The following is a 25036-nucleotide window of genomic DNA, read 5'->3' as shown; positions in this document are numbered from 1 at the left end:
CACATTCAATACCTTACACTGATGTTTCTGCAGGCTTTTGTAGTGGCATACAAGCAGGAAACATCTTGGTGTATATAGAAAACTTTAATGATTTTATTTACATAACAAACCAACACTTAAAATTGAAAAGTGACAAGCATATGTAAGCATGCTCACGCACAAACGCACACTACGCAGCTGGTTCCACCTGGGTTAAAGTTGACTTGGAATGTTACACAGTCTGTGTAAATGTGTGCATGTGTGTGTGCATTGGGATTATACAGGATTTGACTGTGGGCATACAAGAGGTGGGCAACACCAACACGGATTCGCCTGGGAACCTATTAATTTGCGCAAACAGAAATGCGGGGCTCCTGGGGTATTGCTGGTGGTATTCATTATATGTATAGATATCCTCTTCCTCTGTGTTGGACCACAGGCTGCTCCTGAATGCCTATATATAGCCTAGCTTGATAAATACATTCTTCCTAGATTTGGAAAAATTTAAGCTAGCCTATAGATTCTCTGCTAGCTCCTATTAAAAAGTTTGATTGAACTACGGCAGACAACGCGTTCTGTGCGCAATTTCAGTTCGGGTTCAAACGTGCGCCACGCATGTTCTCAGATGACAAGGCATATTGTCGCACGCATAGTGGTCCTAGTCTTCCGCTTCAGAAGCCGGGCTTCTGTACTCGCTCTCTCGAGGAAAAGGCTCGCCAAAGTTTGTAACAAACTGAAGTGGGGACTGCTCCTCTCAGCTTGCTTGGGAGGGGCAGTCGTAAACCTATGTGACAGCTCTGTGCTCTGGGGCAGAGCCAAGTTTCCACTTCAGTGGTGCAGTTAGCTGGAAGCCAGAATGAAGTACTCGAGCGTCTACAGTGTCCATCCAACTCAGTGGCACAGGCTTTCGGCCCTTGCCTTACACATGTACCAGCTGAAATATCCATCATGTTTAACCTTTTTCTTTCTTTTTACGCTTTTTCGTTGTTTTATTCTCAGGTGCAGTCTAACTTCACGTCATGCGGATTGTGTAGCGCAGCACCTGGGGTGCATGTTTTTGCAGGCCTAGTGACGGACCTCTCTGTGAGGAAGGGAGATGAAAACACTGAGAGGAAAAATGAAACAGTTGATGATGAGCGCACAGTCTTATGATTCCAATTTCTGGAAATATGGACATTAAAAATACCGCCTTGAAGAAGAAAAAAGAAGAAATGCAAACACGACATCTTGATAAACAGTGAACGGGCCATACCTTCATTTACATGTGACACCATGCTAACTCCTTACACCTGAGCACTGTCACCACATTAGCTCCTGGCTAGCACAAAGCTGATGGCAGTCCAGGGGTGGTTCATATCAGCTGATATCAATGTCTTACAAACCTGCATACAATATAAAGTGCAGCCTGAGCTCCAGATCACCCAGGTGCAGCCACTGCCAAATCCTTTCACTGCATTACCTTATACGTCTGAAGGAACTGGCCCAGCCAGCTAAGCTTCAACAAGATTGACCCGTTCAAATGCTTCAATGCTTCAAGAACAGGCGGCAACTTCTGACTAAAAGAAGACTCGAGCAAATGTCCATGAGAGCGGAAAAAGATTCTCGATAAAACAGAAGGCGAGAGTCCTGCGATGGCCAGAAGATTGCAAAGGAGTCCACGTGAGGGCTTGTCAGCCCAAGGCCGTGTGCACTAGAAGGAAGTCTCCTTAGTCTTTTCATCTGGCGATTTGCCATTCTCGCGGGCAGTCGCCGGGGGAGGGTCGACTTCGGGCTCACGCACATCAGGCGGCTGCTGCCCTATGGACAGCTGCAATGACTGGCTCCCCTCGCGAGAGTGCGCTTGCGTCGAGCTCGACTCGCTCTTGGCGTGGTCGGCGTTGTCATCTGACACATCTTCCGTCACTGCGCTCTGCCTCTCCAGCTTGAGACTTTGCCTGCGTTTTGGGAGAGAGTACAGGATCGACTGTGGTTGCCAGTTTATTCAGCAACGAGTGAGGAGAAAAGGTTAGGTTAGGAGAAGAAGGAAATACAAGCAGTTTGCCAGTTCCCTTAATGCAGAAGCATACTTGTGCACAAATTCAGTACTTTTCAGCCCACGTACAACTGAGTTCAGCATATACCATCCTACCTGTAAAGAATTTCAATACAAGTGCGTAATAAGCTCCAGAAAATATTTTCAGGGGCTATAAGTAAACTCATTTTCAGAACCGTATTCCTGCGTAACACTCGACGACAACAAATGTGACAAGAGACATAACTTCAAAGGACAGCGTACAGAACGCATTTGTTTGCTCTTAAACGATTTTTACCCCTTATCCCCACCCCCATCCCTTCGTTCTACATACGTGAATAGATTTCTAAAAAAGTTAGATTGAACCAGATTTCTACCCACAAATGCGTCTTCTTACAGAGTACATTTTCTGGCTCACAAAGCTGAAATCAGGGACAGAAAAGTAAACATGTGGTGCTTATCCCAGAGTGCTGTTTTAATCTTGGCACGGCCTAATTTGAGGTTAAGCTCGAAAAGTATGCTTCAGAAGTGAAAGGCCAAAACACGGGCATTGGTCTTGGACCTCTTACTATCACACCATATAAAGCACTGTACATGTTAACGACATCCTGCTTCAAGCCTTTTCTGCATTCATTAGGATCTCTTACACTGAATGATTGTTTAGTCAGTGTACAATAACACATGCAGATAATGCATGGATATGGAAGTGCTATGCTGAGATGGGTGTTGTGTTTTATGGCACATAGGCAACTGTAAGGCCGCGGCCCTTTCTTTAATGTTTCGGCGAGCGCGCTGCAGAAAACGGCGATTGGATGTTCTACAAGCTGCGAGAACGCGACGCGACCGATTACGTAATCTCGGCCACCGCGCTACGCCTCCTCGCCCTGAAGCTCTGGGGTTTGGAGATACCAGTGGCCGGGTGAATAAACCGGCGGTGGAAACTAGCAAACAACGACTGGAAGATTGGTGGCTTAAAAGCAGAGAAGTGACATAATGTTAGTAATGTAGGAACAAAAATTTATCAAATAGAATGATGGTTTAGTAAACCATTCGAAATCAATAATTAAGATATATGGAGAAAAATAAGCATGATAGCTACTGCTACCACCCCGTTTCAAAGGGGACGCTCCTATAATCCATCCATCCATCCGTCCGTCCGTCCGTCCGTCCGTCCATCCATCCATCCATCCATCCATCCATCCATCCATCCATCCTCGTCGTCATGGGCGGAGTCACGCGCGTGCATTCCCCCGCACGGTCCCGGCCCTCCTCCTCGCTTCGCGCCAAAGGGCCGCGAGTGCTGACCATGTTCGAGTAAATTCGAGACCTCTCCAGAGGGCCAAGGGGGGGAGGCATAGCTTTGGCAGCGCTAAGCTGTTTTCCACTCCTCCTCTGCGCCTAGAAGCTTCTGCGCCGGCTATTTAAGAGCGCGCCGCGCAGCCATCGACGGTTCTGGTTCTTGTGCTGAGGTTAGCCATCGACGAAGACAGTGTAGCAGGCCCCGACTGAGGACTGAGAAGTCGTTAAAAGAGCGATGCGCTCAGTTTGCAGTTAGTTTTTCGCTCAGTCTCTTTTGTGAAGTGTGTCGCCTCTCTGTCTCGTGTGAATAAGTTTTCTGTACCCTGTGCTTCGTGTTCTTGTTATATGAAGTTAATTTTCGTTTTGTTACTGCAAGTTCGTCGTCCTACGTCTCATTGTGTGGTGGTGTGTGAACTGCACGTCGCCTGCCGAATCGAGGAGCACCTTGGAGAGGTGCTGAAGATTTGCAGAAACGAGAAGAACCTGACGTTTACTGCAACTATCATGTGCCAAGAGCAAGGTTTGAAATGAAACAGATTTTACAGCTGGTTTAAAAACTTTGCTTCTTCAAGGAATGAAAAAAACATGGGAAATATCAATTAGTAACTTTTCTCCTATAAGGAAGCTTGGGTGCAGTGGGGTGTGTTCTTTATGTGGGAAGTGTTTCCGTCTTAGTTGCTCAAGTTTTGTACATGTAATTAAAATGTGGTTAGTGGTGACAACTTCTCCGCAGAGTTCACACGTAGGTACATCTCGTTTTGTGAATATGAAGTTGTGTGTTAAATGAGTGTGACCAATCCAGAGGAGACATAAAACTACTTTGATAAAATGGTCTTGGTGAGTACATGATTTACATTCCTCTATCACTGGCTTCACTAAGTGTAATTTGTTGCTTACTTCCTTGTCCCATAAATCCTGCCATTTCTTTTTCAGTTTTCGTTGTACGAATTGTAGGACATCTTGCGGTATGCTTACTTTTTTATGTTGACGTTCTGAGCGGCTGAGGCACATACATCAGCTCGCTCATTACCACTGATCCAATAACTTTAGTATTTGCGTTATTAAGGTAAAAAAATATTGCCTAGATTTACTTAGTCTAGAAAATAAAATCCAAAAGTAGGGGTCCTGCATACAGACCACTGGACATAGCATAGCGCAGATGTGGTGGCAGCTTGAGTGCCAGCCATTCCCACACACTTGCCAGATGGTGGGATATAGCATTTAAAGAGACAGCATTTTTCCTCCATCGGATGCATGCACACTACCAGGAATAACTGACTCATGATGCCAGAAGGAGAGCTCAATAGAATGTGGAGAAAAGTGACTTCACAATATTGGCAGAAATGACTTCGTTCTAGTAAGGAACAGCATTGTTTGTGTGGTAAAACATCTAATTTTTTCTGGCTTTGGCACGTCGCCTTAATGGTACATTTTTGTCACTCGTGATACTGCTCATTCTTTCTGCACAACAGCAGTGTTAAGGCCCACTGTCCTCCGGTCAAAAATATTTTCTTCCCCGGTGACTGTGAGGCTTCGCCCCCAGAACGCAAGGCTGCAAAAAGTGAAAATAGTAAATAATAACTCAGTTACAGCCACCGCAATCGACTGATTTTTGCATTTCCCTCTCCTTCTGTTCCCTCTCAGAGGTTTTTCACTTTCCTGCCCGGTCGTCTAGCCTTCGCAAGGCAAATTCCCTTTCCTCCTCCGCGTTCGGCGGGAAGTGTCTTGGGGAGAACGGGTAGAACGGAGTTGTGGTGATGGTTGTGCCCTGTGTGCGTGAAAACGAAACGGGCGAGGGCAAAGAGTGCAGTGAGCGGCCGACACAGTTAGTTGCGTACGCCCATCCTTCAACCGTCAGTCAGCGAGATAGACCAATGGATGTCATTGCGATCTTTACGTCACCCTCGCGGCTTGACAGGCCAGAGTAGAGAACGGGCAAGCTGGCTTCCGAAGGAGAGGATGAGAGAGCTTTGATTTCTATTTTTGCTGCTTTGCGGCGCGTGTATTGCTGCAGCATTTTGCACAGACTATCTCCAGTACCTGATCGAAGCATTGGGCTCCTTTGCTTAAGAGGCCATACCTGTACAGTGGCCCTTTAATGTGTGTTACATTAAAAATAGGCTTGGGCTCAGTGTGTTGAATCTCTTGCCGAGTCTTCCTTGCCTCGCACATTGGATTTTAGCCAATTATTATAGTAGTACTGCACATTCTGCTTTATACTTTAAACAGCAAGCGTGTGAATATGTGAGCTTGATCGCATCTATTCTGAATTATGTTAGAAGCCAATGACCTCTGATATCTGTATCCCTCACATGCAGTAATGGAATGATGAGTGCTAGCTAGGCCACATTGTACTACTACTGCTATTGTTACATTTGCTTGAAATACTACATGCAGCCGTGAATTATTGGGTGTTGAGTTACAAACTATGTTGTTTAGTTGTAACATGATTACAAAGGCTTTAAGTTGATACCTATACTATTATGCAGTGTGCGAGAGCTTTCTGCTCGGGGTGGGAAAGCATTTCTGTCCGCTTTTTAATGCAAAAGAATCTGGATGCTGCTATCACAAGTAAATCTTGTTTTGCTTACTTGTGAAGTATCAGCATATCAGCAGTTGCACAGGATGCTGTAACAGTTAGCCAAGCATAAGCCATCACCAGTTTCAGCAATGACCTGACCATGACTTCAATGTTGACTTTGGTGGCCCGGGCCTGGGCAGTACCTAGAATCCCTAGATAATATAAAGTAGCGACACTGTCCTCTACATGGCCCTTTCCTCCTTGCGCGCCGGCACTCTACTATACGCTGCACACGGCATGCTTTTTCATCCATGTGCCCGTAAGCCATCCGCAACTTGAATGCAGGCGATTTTAGCGATTTTTTGCACTGGCTAGAAGACTTGCTGAGTTAGCAAATCTTCATAAATGGTGGTAGCAGAATTGCGAATTTTGATGACTAAAGAGTGCCAAATATAATCAAACGAAAGGTACTGGAACTGGAGATTATAAAGAAGTAACTAGTGACCATTATTAGTCAGTGCAGTTAGTGCAAAAGGCCAAAAATACTCCACCTGTAATCAGATGAGCTGTATTGAACCAGAGAAAATAAAGTACAAACGTCAGTATCTAATTAGACACTAATTAATAAATAATAATTAGTAAATTATGTGTACAAAATGCTTCTAAATTAATCAAATTAACAGTACTTCAAATGGAGGTAGTAAAGGACTAAATAGTGACATCTGATTACCGAACTCGCATTAGTAAAAAGTAACTATAGTGAATGAGCAAACTTGAACTGCAGGTAACAGTGTACTGATAAAATGATGACCTTAGCATGGAGCCACCTAAGGTTTTATGATGTGATAGGAAGAATTGCAAGGACTAATGACATCAGAGAATGGTTACGTGAATGGTAAGTGGTCTGCAACATCACATGGCGAAACACGATTCGTTATAATTAGAACATCAGTTTGGGTCCAATTTGGCTAACGTCAATCTTCAGGTGAGCCATGTTGAACTTTGGGGTGGCCCGGGTGCGTATTACCAAACCATATCCCGCAGGAGCACTCGAGCAGACGACGCTCTGGCGCGTGTTTCTACGTGATTCCTTTGAGCAGCGTCACCTGGCGACAAATTATGGATATATTGTCTAAACGAATGAGAACGCATTTAAAGGTCACTGTTCCCGTTGTTTCTGTGGCGCAATTTCAATGTCCTTTGAAATTACACCATATACAATTAGATTTTTGCTTCCTGACAAAAACAATATTGTGCCTTACGATCTATCTGTGTTGATGTTCAGTCTTTGGAAAAGCCGCATGATGGACAGGCATGCAGAACCACCAAGATCGTCCAAATCAGAGTTTTGGGAGCAGTGTGCTTTGGTGAGGAGTGTGTATGCTGCACGTGAAGAACCTCCAAACTGGACGCCGTATCTAGATGCATGTGTTTGCCTCCGAGAATTTTGATGTTTTGATGATGGTGCATTGTCGGGCTAGGGATATGGCAGGCTCGTATTAAGCAGCCCGGTAACTTCAGACATGGACAAGTTTAAGTAAGTGGAGTTTTTCCTTTTTTTACGGAAGTTTTCCCATGCAATAAAAAAAACGTTTCTGTGGCGCAATGGATTAACACCACCCATCTCTGCACTGATGCCACTGGAACATATGTTCGACTCCTGTGTTGTAACTTTTTTTCTAAATATTTTTTTTTTCCAATTGCCTTCACCGTAATTATTTCCTGCCTTCAGTGAGTGTATACCTTTAGGTTACGTTCAGAGACCTTTTTCAGCAACAATCGCCGTTTACAGTGAGTGCATGTTACCTTTAGGTTGCGTTCAGAGACACCTTTCAGCAACAATCGCCGTTTAACTCGCTGAGAGCCCGGCCGGTACGTACAGCTAGAACGGGAGCGCTTGGCCTCTGTGCTTTGCAAAGCGCTGCCACCAACCAACACAAGACGAGAATGGGTGGCACCAAGGCTACAAAAGCAACTTTGGATGTGTCTTTACCACTGGTTCTTACCTGTTGGTGATAGGGCATTTGAAAGTGTGGAGGCCATGCGCTCCCCTTTCATAATGCTTCTAGCTGTTCTTACGATACTTACGATTAAATTTGTCGATCTTCTAACGAGGCAAACCAGTTTGCTGTTGAAAGCCATCGAAGGGGGGCCTCCAGTGTTTCAAGAACAAGTGGAAAGGGAGATAAAGAGGAAGAAAGAAAGCGGCTGGTGCCTGCTTTGCACATATATACAAAGGGCAGAAATGATTTTTCTCCTCGGGTTTTAGAAAATATATTAATGCCCTCTTATTAAAACTAAATGAGAAACTGCCGGACCGACAAGAATAAAAGATGGCAGCTTGCTTCTCTCAGGCCCCTCTAAATAATGGTGGGGGTCTCCGACCCCCGAGTTGCCATATTGCTCGAGTCGCTACGGCCTCGAACGTGTGGCCGCGTACTATTTTGGTGAACTAGGAGTCACTTGCATAGTCGACGTGCGAGAGCCGCGAGATTAGCACATTGGTGGAAGCCTTCTACTCGCGCTCACAGGGTGACGTCATTGTAACAGATGACGTCATCCAGGGTCTGCAATATGGACCAACGAACCATTTCCTCATATTTTGGACAAAACGCGACTCTTTCGCGTTGGCCTTAGCTCCCACCTGAGCGATCGGCCGTCTATGGAGCCGGCCTTGTTCCGGCGCATGATGGAGTGTCTACGGTGCGCCAGGCTGAGCCAAGTGTAGGCGCTCTTCTGGAGCGTGGTGGAAGCGCGGCGGAACTGGGCCGCGCTCAGGGGCCGTCCGTCGGCCAGCTGCTCGACGCCTGCCGACAGCGCGGCGGCGGCGGCGACTGTGGCCGCCACGGAGGCAGCGTCTCCGCCCCCACCGGGGGTGGTGGCGCCCGGCGTCAGCGTCACGGGACTCAGCACCGTGGCTCCCGGCGAAGGCGGCGCCAGGTTCCCACGGCTGCCCTCGACGCTCATCTCGGCCGAGCTCATCTCGCTTGCCATCGTGGCCAGCGTGAGGCGGTGCGCGCGACGGCGACGCGCACGCAAGTGCGCCTCCAGCTCCTGGTGCTCGTCGTCCACAAGGTTCGGGTTGTAGCGTTGGTGGTACTGCACGAGGGAAGGAAGGAAGGAAAAACATTATTTAGCGCTATTTTATTTTTGGGCGTCTTCAGAGGTGTCTCCTTGTTGCATCCCCAGGAGTCTTCTCCGTCGACCTCGTCTCTTCTACCCAATGGTCGGTTGCCCTCAGTCCAGGGCTCCGCTAGCCACTGCCGCCCGTTGAGCTCGCTGTACCATACCTTGCTGGTCTTCGGAGCGGTCGCTGGATAGCAGTCTCCCATTGCTCCGCACTCGGGTTTCGAATTTTTGGGGACCACGTCTATTTTTGACAGGCCCACGTGATGTGATATAGTGTGGGCTTTTTGTCGCTCCACCGAGGCAGAAGAGAAGCAAGGACCGAATTCATTCAGAAAAGACGCTGCACGAGGAAAAAATAACACAAATTTGCACGCTCCGCTCCTATTCCGTTTATGCATTGGTGTAGGAGCCTCAACATCGCAGTCTGTTATTAGTTGCTTCAGCTTCCACATATGTTTCTCTTCATAGACTGCACCTCTGTTTGGGCGCCCACTGACTAAGTTATTGAATTGCTTCCAGCATCTGGAACCTGCTGCTCATGAACGTACTGGGCGCACATTAGTAGTGCACAACAGCGCTTGAGGTTGCCTGCAACGGCTGACGGTAACCATATATATCGAGTTTGCACTTTAAGAATCGCATTAAAGCGTAGGTCGGCTCTCACACTCATATTTTTTGCGTGCGAGCGGACGTGAATGGCAATATGGATGCAGGAAGCCACCACTTTCATGAGAATTGCAAGTTTTAGGCTCGGTTGATTCCTTTAACAGTGAAAAATATTTATCAAGGATTTGCTTTTCATCCTTGCAAGAGTGAGTGGCTGAACAAACAAAACAAAAAAAAAACCGCAAAAGCAGTGGGAGCATCCAGTGTCCAGCGAGAAGCCAGGACTAAGGTAATTAATGCACTTGTGGCATAAAAAAAAAAAAAAAGGCCCAGATTAGCAATGTACGCAGGCGACACTGACCTTGTGGTAGGGGTTTTCGTTGAGTGCCTTCACCAGGAGCTTGGTTGGATCCTCGGCTTCGACCGAGTCCTGGTGGAAGGACCTCGAGAACATTGCCCCCACCGTGTGCCGACGCTTCTCAGGCCCGCCCCCTTCGGCGCTCTGCGACGCGGCGCGAACTTGATCCGCTGGAAGAGGCGGGGGCGCCGGGCCACAAAGGGATTTATTTATTTATTTATTTCCAATACCTCAAAGTTAGCATGACAAAGAAAACACCATTAGTCCGTTCAAAAGTACTGCGCAGCGGCAGTAACGCTTCGATAGCGAGACACTGCAAGACAGCCTAGAAATGACAGCGATATGTAAACGGCGCTGACTCTTGCACGCGAAACCTTAGTGCTGCACAGAATACAGATGTAACTCGGTAATAGATTCACTTCCAGCATAAAGGTAAAAGCTGAGCCCTCAATCGGAAAAAAAAAAAACACTATGCTTACATCGCCTTACAGCATGACAGATGTTCATGAACAGCCTGGCAGGTAACTGTGCGAATGTAACTTAAAGACGCCCGCAGCCTGACTTCATGTATACCTGATAGGTCGGGTGAGCACTGCTACATATTGCTCTCTGCGATATATCACAACACTGCACAGCTGCCCGCGCAGAGAAAGGCTCAGCGGTGAGTCTTGTTTCACACTCTTCCGCTTTCCAGTACAGAGGCGCCCTAATACCTTCGAAGGCATTGCGAATTGGTTAACAGTTAACGCTATGGTTCGAATTTTACCGGCATCATCGCAGATTTGAAGGCGACTGAGCTCGATCATCCTCCTGCTTGCTGCGTTGAACAACAGTTTTACTTAGCTCGTCCAATGATTTCTGGGCTGTGGTCATATGGCTGCGACCGCTGCACAAGGCCATGGATGTTCCGTGTCGCGCTCTGTCGACGTATCAGCGCCCTCGTTTCGCGGCTCATGCTCCAAATTTTGTGTGGTGGTGTATCTTCCATGTCTCCGGGAGCGATTCCTCTGTTTGACGTAAGCTTATCTGACAAGGCAGGGGGGCATGGATAAGTAGAGCGGCCGCGATTTGAACTGTTTTGTTCAGAACAGCGAGCCTGAAGATAGAGATGGAGGTGGACACTAAGGGCGCCTCGAGACGTTCAAAAATCGAGATATGATAAAACGAAGGAAGTTGCTGGGTACCAACAAACAAAGACAGTGTCAGTGGCAAGAAAGTATATTTGATAAAACGCGCGTAACAATGCTCACATAGAGGAATCAGAAAGCAGTGGACACGTTCTTTGTTAAATTTCGTACGACGCTTCTAAGCATACGATGCTTTCGCCACTGTAGCTGATTTAGGGTACATTCACGCAAAAGAACTGGCGAACTGAGAGTGCCTATAATATTGCATCCGTGATCGATGAATCTACGCTTAATTGCGCTATATCCTTCAAGCGCGTGAGTCAGCTACCTGTCCTCCGCGGGACGAGTTGACCTTCTGCGTACTCCGAGAATAGACCAGGGCGACTGTAAAATGGTAGTTAGTTTATTCAAAGATTATATTGCGAGATTATGTTGCAATACAACACAGCGCTTGGTGCAGGCAACTCGAGTGTGCGCACTTCCGCGTCATCGGAAAGGCGGATGACAGGCATTCCTGACGGCGTTCGCGGAAGGGCGCTGTTCAGATTTTCGAGCTCGCTGTTTGCCGGCGGAGCTCCACCCAGTAACCGGAGCGTCCCCAGCAAGCGGTACCGTGCCGTCATCCCGAGGCGACGTCGTGGCGCCAGCGGCCTGGGTGCGGCGGTAGCACCCATTGTGAGTTGCGCGTTCCTCTACAACGCAACCAGAACGGCATTCGAGACGGGTATCCAATGTCGAAGCGAACAATGCCATCGCGACGGAAGCGGTAGACCACATGTCCCCTCTCCCTTCGTCTGGATCCTGGCAACATCCGACACCTGCCCGAGCTGCGATTGCCTCCAGGCGTGCAATAATGGAAGCTAAAGAAAACTACACGCACTGGTCTGTGTTCGTGTGTGAAAAACTAACTCAAAAGACCCCCCTCCGCCCTAGCAACGAGCCTGGACCTATCAGCCTCTTCGACTCTTCCCAAAGACAGCGCCGACGAACAAGCGCGTTCATTGGTCAAAAATGATGGGGAATGAAGGACTGAACTTTGCAAAAGAGCGCCTGGCCCCATTGTTGATGTGTTTTTCCTTTACTGTCTCCTTCGATCTGACGTGTACCTCTCTTGAGTACAAAAATGTTAATACGCTTCTCTTAATGCTTTGCTGTTCCTGAGCCCATGCCTCATCTTTGCTCCTGCGGATCAGTCCCTCGACAGACTCGAGCCACACAACAAAGTTTCGGTGTTTTGTCCTTGCTAACGCTCAGTTAAGACTACCATGCATTTGATGGTTGGTTACCGTTATTTATGTGTTATGGCAACGTGCTTGTCAAGTGCGAAGAAGTTATTCGGTGTTTGTAGTTTTAACGCGAAAGCGTTAAAGGCTCCGGAAATAGCGGTAGTTACCAAGTGACATGGCCGGACACTGATTGGACGACGGGTTGTGTGATGTCACAGTTCAGCTTTCTGCTCTAAGGTCCAGTGCTCTGCACCATCGGCTTTGTCAAAGACGGGAGTCTCTCCCCAGACAGATAGGTATGTTTTGTCCTTTTTTGTTAATTTATCCTTGCCTGTAAATAAATTTTGTATAAATTTCCTGTAACAACCGAATTCCTTCGTCCGCGAGACTTATTTGCCGCTGGCAAGTTCCGTCTCTGACGTGTGCTCCTCTGCCGCAAAAGCTCTGCTACTTGAGATATCTCCAAGCCACGTCACCCTACGGTTGGCGTTGAAGGAACGAACTAACATTAAAAAAAAAAAAAAAAACAACTTTACTCCTAGAATCCCTGCACTCTCACCTGGCCCTTCAGTGTCACAGAGGACTAGGAGTCATTCACATGCTGATGATGTCTTGTGGTCAGACAGAATTTTTCTGATAGCCTTAACTGTTTCGCTACTTTACGTAGCGACGCATTTAGTCACTGTTTTTAAGACGCACGACACTTGAAACCACGAATTTTTTATTTGCTGAAGGTGATGCTGGTGGGAATTTCACTTCTTTTACTACGTGGGCGTGCACATCTCTTTGCCAAATCGAAACACAACAGAATGCAAGACCAGTGTCTGTCGATGCGTTACAGCCATGGCTGCAGTTACCAACACGATTCATTTTTTTCTTTTCAAGCAAAAGCATGATCATTGTCTCGTAACGAAAGTCTCAATACTTAGAGCATATGTTCTTCTCATACTACGCTCCCTGTACAATGAAATAAGCGCGTCGCATTCGTACTATAGGTAAGGTGGTTTGCAGGAACTTTCGCTAACTTAAGCCATCGCCTCCTGCATGCTTGAGATGATACAGGAGGCTGTAGACTTGAACAGAATGCAAATGAAGTTATTACAGCATAAGCCAATTAGCTACAGACAAAATCGCAATAAACTGTACGACACAACGCTCGTCAACTGCACTGCATGGACAATTATTTGGTTAGTTACTATCCACGATAGGTAACAGAGCCATTCTCGCGGCCTGGTCGGCTATCTTGAATATATCGTCATTCTGTTTTCGAACGCATCAGCAATTCTCGCAAACATTTTTAATCGGTCTGGTCACTCTGATAACAAATACTGGGCGACATGCCCCTGCCCGGATAACATATGTTGTTTCCAAATGGCACAAACACACTACAAACACTGACACTTTTCACATCGTGTATTCGCGCGTTGCCTTGCCGTGGTACAAACGATTGGTGTGAAAAACACATGGCGATACATGTAGGCGATAATAAACAAATAAAACGCAGCGACTAGACAAACAACGAAAGGGAGAGAATTGAACGAGAGAATAGGAAAGACATTCCCATATCCACCACCGTCAAACATACTGCATTCCATGACAGTCACAGCCATGCTCAAAACAAGGATAGCGTGCGTTTGGTGCAATGCACAGTAGAACGCAGTCGCAACGGACCCGCCAGGAAGCCACTTTGCGCGGTGCATCTTTTAGCGCGCAGTTGCTAACCACAATGATTATTTTCCAGGTAGACCAATGTCCCCGCTCGGTAAACTCAACTGCCCCTCGTTACGGCTGGCGATGCAGTAAAATGATAATAAAATTGAAAGGTTGGCTTCTTAATACTTTCCATATTCCGCTTTTATGAGGCTGAATCTGCGCATGTGCCATGGCGGCCGCGCGTGAGCGTTTAATAGCATTTATTGTACACGTTTAGCATAGCGCTACCATTTACCGCTACCGCGCACCGTCAGTACACATGCTCAAATCGTCCAGAGGGCGCCAGATGGCTCAGCGGGCCCGCCATACGTAAAATTAGCCATACGTCGAAGCACCCGGCTCGCCGGGGCCAATAAGCGCGTGCGCTGCTGATGGCTTGTGGTAAGCGGAAGCGCCACGCGTCGTCAGCGCGCACGCGTTAACTGGCCCAACTGGCTCCGACTCGGCGGGTGCGGTGCCAGCCAACGGGCATGTGGCGCCATCTATGACCCTCAGGGCAATCTGAGCATGCGCACTAACGGTGCGCGGTAGCGGTCGTGGTAGGCACTATGCTAATTGTCTTTATCTGCAGGACTTTTATCGGGCACCTACCGATACGCTGGCAGTTCATTCGACCGCTGCATAAAGCCTTCGGGGCGTCACTAAGGCAAACAGAAGCAAGGTGCATTGTACGTCTGCGGGACAGTTTGGATGATACCTGGAAACGTTTCTAGAGTGCTGTGCTATTACGATTTGGTCTAAAAATATCTAAATAAAACCGAACAAAGCTCTACCAGGTTCGTGCACAGATTATGCCGAACGTTTTATGACATGTCTGGATAGCGCGAAACGATGCACCGTGCGTGTGCACCCGCCTGTGTGTCGGGCCGTTCACACAACAGTCAGGCCAACAGGCACCCCAGCCCGCCACCCAGTCCTTACGAAAAACAAGAACGTTGCCGGAAAGATGTGTCTTGGTAATAGTAGGTTCGCCGATGCCCCAAAGGCCACGTAGACTAACCTGCGAAAGTCATTTATTCTTCCACTGGTGCGGCCTTCTCCGACCTATTTTCCGCTAGCTCCATAACTCCCCGTTGTCAACGTCCTCGCGCAGCGTTCTAGGTTTTCGCAGTTCACGAGCAGTTTCGCGCATGCGCGTGAGCATACCGCAACACTGCAAACGTGTCACACGGGGGCACTCATGCAACTGCGTGAGCGAAGACAACGACCGGCGCGACAGGAGTGCACAGCGACACCGAACGGGTATCGGCGCGTGTCTTACCGTCGTTGCAACTTTTTGTCAGCCGGGGGACTTTCGAGAAGGGAAGAGAAGACCACAGGGTTATTCACATGGTGGGAATGTATTAAAAAAAAGACAACAAAAAGGAGACAAAGTGCAGACCCCCAAGGTGTCGAATGTCTTTTTTTTTTTTTGCTTTTTTTTTGCACACCCTTACTGACGCACTCGTATAGTCCTTGAATGCTCTGACTATTATTTCTTAATCAAGTATTCCTCAATGAGCTCAGAAAATTTTGTAGCATTGTCAGTATAAATGGCATCATATTTTTGGTAAACAGAAATACGACATCAAAAATTGCGCTCTAAACGCTTCACCAATCAGCGACGGAGATGTAGAATGACGTCACTCGATAACATCGAGCATTGAAGGACTGTTAGTGAGACTGATGAAGAATTAAACTGATTAGTATTCTTTACGGCTGAATCATACATTGCGAGACAGAAAAGTCATATGACCGACCAAAGATACCTTAAATGTTTCTCCCTTCTGCTATCGCGTGCGTTACCAGTACCAGGCACACACATGAGAAATCCGTTTTAGGAGCGTCCTGATATACTCAGTATGTCAGCAATTTGAAGTCAAGTTTTACGAAATTCTTCACTCTACGAATAAATTACTTTTCACTGAACAAAGTTGCAGTACTGCGCCTGCCCTTTACTTCACAGAATTGTGCCTCTATTGTTCCAATGAAAAATTACTTTAACTCCAGTTACTATCGGAAGAGAACATAACAAGCAATGAGAAATACCTAACAGATCGTTTACATTCCGCGGTTACATCGCACGTCGCGCCACATTCCTTCTTTAAATAAATCTAGTAAGCACGTAAAACACCGACGCAAGTGTTCCCTAAGCTGAAAATATGCAGATATTTTTCCACTTTTTGGAATCACCGGACCCTACCTTCCGCGTCCTTTTTTGCTGGCCCAGTTCCTTTTTCGTTTAGCAATAGAAGTTACTCAACGGTACAAAATGACGAAGACTCTTGAATTGAGCGTATGTATTCCTGGTTTGCTTAGTTCAATTAACCTCTTGCCGAGCAAGTGAACACAAACCTAAAAGCTTGGCGCAATGCACGATTCAGCCAACAGAGCAAAATACAAAGTTAAAAAAAAAAAGGAGTGCAGCTTGAGCACATCAGGCAGCTAACCCGAAATCAGAAGAATACCAAAAAGAACCGCCACCACTCGCCTGACAGGCGAGGCCAGAAACAGTAAAAGAAAAGTAAAACAAAAGGCAGAGACACTTCCTAGAAACGCAGTGCAGCTCGGAGTAAGTGCTACTACGCAAAACAAAACTCAGAGCGTAAGAACGAGAACTAACCCTTGCTGCCTCCCGTGGCTAACTAATCCGAGCACCAAGGAGCACTCTACGAAGCTATGGCAATAGAGCGTACAGACAAAACAGCTCTGGCCAGCTTTTAGGGTGGGATCTACGGGAAAACGTATGCTCCGTAGGGCTGGGCAGGAGAAAAGCAATTCGCAGGAGAAAATTTGGAGTATACGTAAGACTTGAATGTGGCCCTGCATAAATAACGTCTTTATTCCAGCCCCTGGGACCTAAGCTGAAAGTTAAGTTATAATAGCATGTCAGAATGGCTCGTATAATCCCCTGAGCAGTATAAGTCGAGGGACAACGCGCTTTCTACTACTGCCAGATGAGTCTTTTCGTCCTCTTAAGAATCTACTTTTTCTCTTAGCCTTAATCCTCGCTTAGTGAGGTGTTTCGTTTCCGCTGCAATACTGGCAGCAAAAAAACCAAGAAATGTAGAAAGGAACAGGAGAAAAAGAAGACAATGAATGTCAGGCGCGAAACGGCGAGTTATATTTGGGAACTGGCCTCCGTGGTCCCGATGAATAAAATACGCTTTTGGATGTGTTATGCCCAGGCAAGAGTTACTGGCGTTAAAAGCACACGTTTTGAGGTATGCTTCCGGATTAGAATTTTACTAAGCGGGACCAGGTTAGTTGGTGTTAGAAGACACTGTGATTACGGGCGGGCACACACTGCTGAATAATCACACAGCACGCGGGCGGGCACTTCGACACTTCCTGCTTTTAGTGCACACGATTTAATTGTTCCGCAAGGAAACAATGACGGAGGTATCCTGCACCAGCTAGGGCTGCTGTGCGGTAGAATGTAGGGGACGTCGTACTGGTGGACCGCGATATATAGTAGGATTTGCGGCGTTTTTACGCCACGAATCATAATCTCAATTACAATGTCGTTTCGGAATCTCGGCGCCACCGAAATAATTCCATTAATAGTCGGTATAAAAACAATTCTGCATCGTTCTGAACAGCACTGCACCAAACCCATCAAGACTTCGCGTTTGGAAGCCTTTGGTGCTCGAAGATAACCATTTATGAATAATAAGATAATCTTCTGAACGATTAGCGTATTCATTGAAGCAGTACGACGCGCGCGAGCCGCGAGAGCCCTGTAACACCTCATATTTGACCACATGTCTTATCGAAACGCGCACGTCACGCGCGATAAGGCGCGGGCGTGACGTGAGCGCCGTGACGTGCGCGCTTCGACATGGCCTGTGGTCAAATATGGGGTGTTACAGGGCTCTCGCGGCTCCTTTGAAATTCGGTAAGGGAGATTAATTTATTTATGCCTTGTACGTAATGTCGCAAATTATCTACAAATAGATCTATGCGCCTCTTTGAGCGATTCATCAACTACGGCAAAGACCAGAAATTGCAAACTTCGTATCTGGCTCGGTTACAGCGTTCGGTAAAGTGTAAGTTACATTCGGCGTGGTTTATCTTTCGTTATAATGCTCCGCTGACCGCTTCACAACAGTAATCAATCGAAATGAACGCTTAGATTATATCAAATAAGCCAGATACATCAACATTCTTGAGCTTATAATTTCGTCTGGTGGCTATAGCTTTCTGCGCAGTTAAAGAGAAAAGATTTGACAGCGGATTACACGCAGTGCGCGAATGGGAACATTTGCGTGCCACTGTCAGGCAACGGATTAAAGCTGAGCGCGACGACGAACGATGTGATTCGTGTGCCCGCCCGTGTTCACTGAACAGAAACAAAGTTGCATGACACAAAAACACTTCATTTTTGGAATCATTTAAACCTTATCAGCTGTAGGAGCTTACCGAATCGTGAGAACCGCACGCGCCTGGGGGCTGTGAAGAGGCAGGAACGAAAGAAAAACAAAGGGAAAAGATAAAGACATAGTCAAAGAAAGAGCACTTGTGTCGTGCATGGGTGTCAAACACCGCCACGCATCATGAATAAATCGCGTCAAGAAATTTTATCCGTCTTACTAAATCTAAGGCAGCAAGTCCAGCGTAAACCAAACTTTTTTTTTTTCTTTTTCTTTTTTTTTTTTTACGACAAATGTCACTCAAGCCTCATTTAATACTCAACCTTCAGCGTTAGTATTTCTGCTAGGTTATATAATTCTTTTTTTCTCATCGCGACGCAGTTACTAGAAACGTTTACCATGGTTACCCCGCGAAAGAAAATGCGAAAAAATGCACAAATAATTGAGCTGCGTCAGCGAAAGAAAAGGCAGTTGGCGAAAGCGCAAACAAAAGGCAGCGCATCAGAGACACACTCCAGTTATACCCATTCTTGACGTTTGGGGAGCATGTGTCGCAACAGTGGTACCGCCATACAAGGATCTACAAACATGTGTCATGTTTTGTAGCTTCTCTTTATTATAGCTTTATCACAGTCCTCCCTAACAACCCCCTCCCCCCCCCCCCCATACACACACACACCCTTTTACGTCCCCTTCCTCCGTTCCAAAAATAAAATACGCATTTGTCTTAAACCGCTGCTGCAGGGGCTTGATTTTGTTGCCGCACGGTAGAGTTTTTGAACCCAATTCGTATTTCGAATAAAGGGAGGTTTGTCTCGGAGGCTTGTGTAGAACTTCTAATTTTATCTTATATTCTTTTAATATCCGCCCTAAATTTTATAAGGAAGGCGGTTGAGGGGGTCCGCCCGTATTTCATAACGAAGGCAAAATGCAGCGCCACACAGAAAGAACGACAAACGAGCGTCTTTGCGTGTTACGCATCGTGCTCTACATATCGCGGTAAATTTCACAAGTTTTCGAGGTGGGTCATAAACTGATGCGGATCAATCTCAGTTTAACTTCTAAAGCAAAAACATAATGTAAAATTATCCTAAGGAGGAAACCGTGAAAGGCAACGCATGGAATTTCATTTTTTTTTTGTGTGTGTGTGCGTTACGCACCGTAGTCCGGACAAGGTGCTGGAAATGAACGCTAAAAAGGCTGCTACTTTGTACAAGAGATATATGCCCCATACAGCGTCAGAGAGAAGACGCGCTGAACAGAGCTGTGGTAAGAGAGACAACTGCGATCTGATCTTAGGAGGAATAAAAATTAGTGGACATAACAAAGAGCGCCGACGAAAAATGGAGACGAGTTCCCACATCGGGTTCTTTCATTTCAGTATAAACTAGATCTAGACTACGAAGGGACAACCGTCGCCAGGAAGGACATGTTTGAAGTAAACAGCGCATAGGAGGACACGCACGGGGAAGTCCGGACTAACACAGCGCAATTTCCTTTGGCTGGTAGGAGAGCTGCGTTCTTCGGGTTTCGAAACACAACACACAAAGAAGCCCGAACTTTCGTGGTCATTCGCTAGCAAGAGCGAATCTGCGATGAAAGCGTGCGGAAGACATGGCTGGGGAAGAGAGGAGGAAGAGAGAGATTAAAAAATGGTACTGCGGACGCACCTATCTGGTTCTGTCCGATGGCTACGGATGGCTTGCGGTCCGTATTAGTGTGGAAGAGAAGGCCCCGGTCTTCGTCCTCGGCGTTCTCCTCTTCGTCATCGGCGACGGCCTGCTCCTCGATGCGCTCTTCGGTCAGAGCGTCGAGCATGCCTTCGTCGAAAGACCTGCCCGCGCGCCAGGCGGACAGGAGCCAATGCATCGTTTAGTTCTCGGCAAACACGGCTACGCACGCTGTGATAAAACTTAAAAGGATCGTACATGATTATTCTAGGCTGCCAAAATGCGCCATATTTGTCGCTGACAACAACCTGATGACACCTTCTGACAGTTGGATGACGACATCTTCGTGAAATCGCTATCTTTCAAATAACCTACACAGACATAAGCTTGAACGAACGAGACAAGGCACAAGGCGGATTCGACGGCTGCAAAAAAATGTGAGCCAGGATTCAGAAAGCATTATTACCGCGGCAGTGGTTAAATCCTTACGCGGAGACCAGTCGTTCGCAGGAAATGGCGTATTCGTCACGCCCGTCAGGCGACCAAAACCAGTGTCATCACTTTGGTCACATTAATAGGTCACGTTGCTCATTAGGACCCTTGTACATTTTATTACCTCGAAGCCACGGTGCCCTTCATCAGCATCGGCTTAAACTCGAGTCACATTAAGCGAACTTTTCTTCAATTTTCGGTCTATATCTGGTATCTTTCAAGTATAAGGCCACTAAAACTTTGTCGTTAAACAAAGGAGAGTGTTTTGGAGCCTGCTCTTTTACTTCCCCAAAAACGGTGACCAGTGACTGGTGAAGCAGCCAATGTTAAGAAGAGCGGAATATAAACAAGACTGCGAATTTGCTACAAATTCGTGCAATGGGGCCACTAAACGAACTAGGGTCGCCAAAGGCTGAATTTCAAGGCAGAAGTTTTCATTTTTGTTGCAAGCCATTCATGTACAGATTGTCCAAAGAAGCTTGGGCCAAGGCTTCGGAGAATGAAAGACGTTTCGGACATAAACTGAAGCGAATACATGATATTGGCACTAGGCTAGAATAACAAGCAATTTTCTATTTTTCACTCTACTGATTAATTTGTTTAACTACTGAACAACTTAAATATTGGCTGCTCACCCCAAGTGTGATCGAAAAGTTGTAGGGAACCATAAAAAAACAACTTATTATTTCCTACGCGGCATCTCTAATGTAGCCCTTTTTTGACGCGTTCCAAAGAAAGCCCGCGAAATATACACACACACACACACACACACACACACACACACACACACACACACACACACACACACACACACACACACACACACACACACACACACACACACACACACACACACACACACACACACACACACACACACACACACACACACACACACACACACACACACACACACACACACACACACACACACACACACACACACACACACACACACACACACACACACACACACACACACACACACACACACACACACACACACACACACACACACACACACACACACACACACACACACACACACACACACACACACACACACACACACACACACACACACACACACACACACACACACACACACACACACACACACACACACACACACACACACACACACACACACACACACACACACACACACACACACACACACACACACACACACACACACACACACACACACACACACACACACACACACACACACACACACACACACACACACACACACACACACACACACACACACACACACACACACACACACACACACACACACACACACACACACACACATATATATATATATATATATATATATATATATATATATATATATATATATATATATATATATATATATATATATATATATATAAAGGACACGTGCTGCGGCACTTGCGCACTGGGAACGAGATGAACAATGCCGGCTGTAGTGTGGACATACGGTAACATAACAGACAAGAGGGGACACTCCCGTGGACCCCGGCGGGCAACTTTTGCTCTCGGCGAACCTATAGCGGAGGCGACGAAGCGTACCAGCTTGTTAAAGATAGCTGCTCTTGCTGCCATATTTCGGAGGCCAAGTATATGAATCGCCATCTGGCGGAGGAGTGGAGCTCGGTTGCAGGGGCCCCTACGAGAACGTTCCTTCTTGTCAGTTATGTTTCTCTATGGTGTGACTATGCCATACCGAAGCGATGGATTATGCCGGTTGTATAGCTATTCGGGCGAGGGTCTCGTGTCGCATGGCGGTGCAAACAACTTCCAGCCACAACACGCCGACCCGTCATTAGGATGTAATCACTTAAGGCTCCCAACATTGCATATAGTTTTTCACCACCACCACCTGCTGGCCAACGATTGCCTAAGCGATCAAACGTTCGAAACTTCGAAAGAAACGAAATCTCTTTGATCCTGCTTCAGCGAACGTAAGTTGCTCCAGGGACACTCATTTGAGCTGTCATACGACACAAATAGTGAGGCCCATATACCTACAACCGTTACACGGAGTACGGTGAACCGGAATAATGTCCCGTCGCTTCTCCGTGGCTACAGTCACGCTGCAGCCGACTTAGTTCAGCTATCACATGGTTGAGCGCCGCACAAAAGCAATCCGCAAGCACCTCGTCACGTGGCTTTTGATTTTATATTTCGTGGGATTTGTTTCAAACGCGGAACAAAAGGATTTCGTGAGACATATGGTACAGAAAACAAGTATTTTCGGAAAGTACTCTATACAAATTTGCATATCACACTAAAGGTCTGCATTCACCTTATAGAAAAGTTGAATGATTAAACATAATTAATAAGGTAAGAAGAAAATAATAACAGTCCTAGTAACTCTGTTCTAACGTCACCATCTTGCATCCGGTTTTATTCGCGCCCGAAGTGCTTTTCAGTTTTGAAATCTTGGCTCAAGTTACGTGCGACAGTGTGCATATACATGAATACCTCTCGATGGTGAAAACGACTCTAAGCGCGTTGCTTACTTAATGTCCTACTAAAGATTTACGAGCAAGAGTGGGCTTTGATGACCGCACTTGAAGGACCTTGGAGATCTGTACTAGTGATTCACATGGTGCGACGAATTCTGCCAGCCTCATTTTTTGTAAAACGCTACATAGGCACGCGACGTTGATGCCTTCCATATACTGCTGCGATCAGATGAGCGTTATCGCACCCGCTCCTGTTATTTATGACAGCGAAAAAAAAAAAAGAAAAAAAGAAAAAATTAGATGAACACGCCGAACAGCCATTGAAGGGAGCGAAGCGTTCTGCAGGTGGCGTTCGATTCGAGGTTTTCATCAAACAGACGGTCAGCGCGGACAGCGAACCCGGTTCATTTACCTGCCGCGATATTGAACCCCATGAACCGGAGGTATTGCAGAACGACGGAACAGGACATAACTAAAAAAAACTGCGAGCAGATGGCGATGCCATTTGGTTCATTGTGAAGCGCGGTACCAAAAACCTGGTGTGGCGAGAAATGTTGGTGCAGGCGCAACTAAAAAGCAGGAGTGCGCTATCTGAAGTTTCAAATGTCGTCGGACAGAGCGCACTTGACAGTGACTACGGCGTTTCTGCTTTTAGGCTAACTATACATACAAACAGCTGCCGTTAAACGCGTACCGTAAAATGTTTGTCGGTTAGACCGCTCGTATATTCGCGCTGAAATGTGGCACACAGATTGCATACAACCGTTGATCGTTTTTTAATATAGTTTCAATTATTTATCGGCCTGATTCGATGAGAATTTGAAGTCCGCGTCGTCTGCAGCCTCGGCGACCTTCTTTTGGGTCGTCGATTCTGCAGACGACGCGGATATCGAATTAATTTTCATCGAATCAGGCAAGTGCACCGTCCAAACTATATTAAAAACGATAAGTGGTTGCATGCTATCTGTGCGCCAAGCTTCAGCGCGAATAGCGAGCTGGTTGAACTACAGAAGCCTTTTACGGTGCGCGTTAAGCGTTGAAACAACTGTTATAAGCGTGCTATTTAAGCGAGAGGTGCGATTTACCGAAGAGCTGGTACTCACCTTCCCATATCTGAACAACTATCGAAGAAAAAAGAAGGGAAGAACATGAGCATGTCGCTATTAACTACATACTCTATTACGTTAGCTGAACAGCACTTTCTTGTATACAGTTGCAAACAAATACCAAGATAAGAGTTACACCATACAGCGCAGGCCGCAATCAGACCTGTCAAAATAATATCGATGATGCTTGCATACACTGACATTTACTTTCAGAGAAAAAGCTAACAAGTACAAAAGTATACTTACTGCTGTATGTTCAGGGGTATGTTTTCTTCCAGAGCAGCCGCTGGGCCGTACAGATGGGCATAATGGTCACTGTGGGATCCGGAGAGCATGCGAATGAACAGCTGGTTGTTACAAGAAGTTCTAACCAGCTAACTAGAAGTACTAACTAGCCCGGCAACATGTTTTGTTATACAAGAAATACATAACGATGAACCTACAATGGCTACATAAGAAGCGAAAATGGCTACAAGGTCTGCAATGGCTACAAAGGCTTGAAGATAATAATGGCCGACACGATGACTGCTGGATATAAACTGCTTATTTACTTTCTTGACAATAAGCAAATAATTTTAACATGTCCATGAAATAACAGATAGCCATGAGCGCGAATCCCTGAATCCAGTCGCGTATTTAAGGAACGTCGTTGGTTGGTGGTTGGAGATCAGGGACATACGTACGCGAGGACCACCTTCGTGTAGACCCTGGTAAGACTGTCCTGTGCCGACTTGTGCTGCAGTAACGGCTTGAGATACTTCTCGTCGATTTGCTCCATAACTTGCTGCAGTAGAGAAGAAAGCCACGTTAAAAAAAAAAAAAGCGCAATAAACAAATTAAGGCCGGGAAGGAATGGCCTGAAAAGGGGAACGGTGCTATCGAAACGTGTCGCGAAGGAAGAAGTGACTGATTAGGAGGACGACATTTCCCAGCCGGCATAAAAAGAAAAAAAAAAAAACAAGAAAAAAGCCCGCAGTACTCA

The 25036-nt window shown here is 46.5% G+C and overlaps 1 protein-coding gene across 3 annotated transcripts in view; it reads right to left on the bottom strand.

Annotated features, from left to right (window-relative positions):
* Nucleotides 1-63: 63 nt before the first annotated feature.
* Nucleotides 64-25036, bottom strand: part of LOC146197272 (uncharacterized) — a 296134-nt gene continuing 271161 nt past the window's right edge. Inside the window, exons 21-28 of one of the 3 annotated variants that reach the window (XM_084599070.1) lie at nucleotides 24738-24838; nucleotides 24301-24369; nucleotides 24052-24069; nucleotides 19992-20155; nucleotides 18371-18400; nucleotides 9907-10073; nucleotides 8455-8909; nucleotides 64-1913 (exon numbers count right to left, since the gene is read on the bottom strand). In XM_084599070.1, coding sequence (XP_084455196.1) covers nucleotides 1670-1913; nucleotides 8455-8909; nucleotides 9907-10073; nucleotides 18371-18400; nucleotides 19992-20155; nucleotides 24052-24069; nucleotides 24301-24369; nucleotides 24738-24838 — 1248 coding nt within the window. In that variant the 3' untranslated portion in view covers nucleotides 64-1669. The remainder of the gene's footprint in view (nucleotides 1914-8454; nucleotides 8910-9906; nucleotides 10074-18370; nucleotides 18401-19991; nucleotides 20156-24051; nucleotides 24070-24300; nucleotides 24370-24737; nucleotides 24839-25036) is intronic. The other 2 variants (XM_084599072.1, XM_084599071.1) reach the window with 2 other exon arrangements.

This window comes from Amblyomma maculatum, chromosome 3 (genome assembly GCF_055883805.1).
Source record: "Amblyomma maculatum isolate TAMU_Amacu chromosome 3, ASM5588380v1, whole genome shotgun sequence".
In the NCBI taxonomy this organism is placed as follows: domain Eukaryota; kingdom Metazoa; phylum Arthropoda; class Arachnida; order Ixodida; family Ixodidae; genus Amblyomma; species Amblyomma maculatum.
Note: the sequence above shows the minus strand (reverse complement) of the source record. Positions and strands in the feature narration are given on the sequence as shown.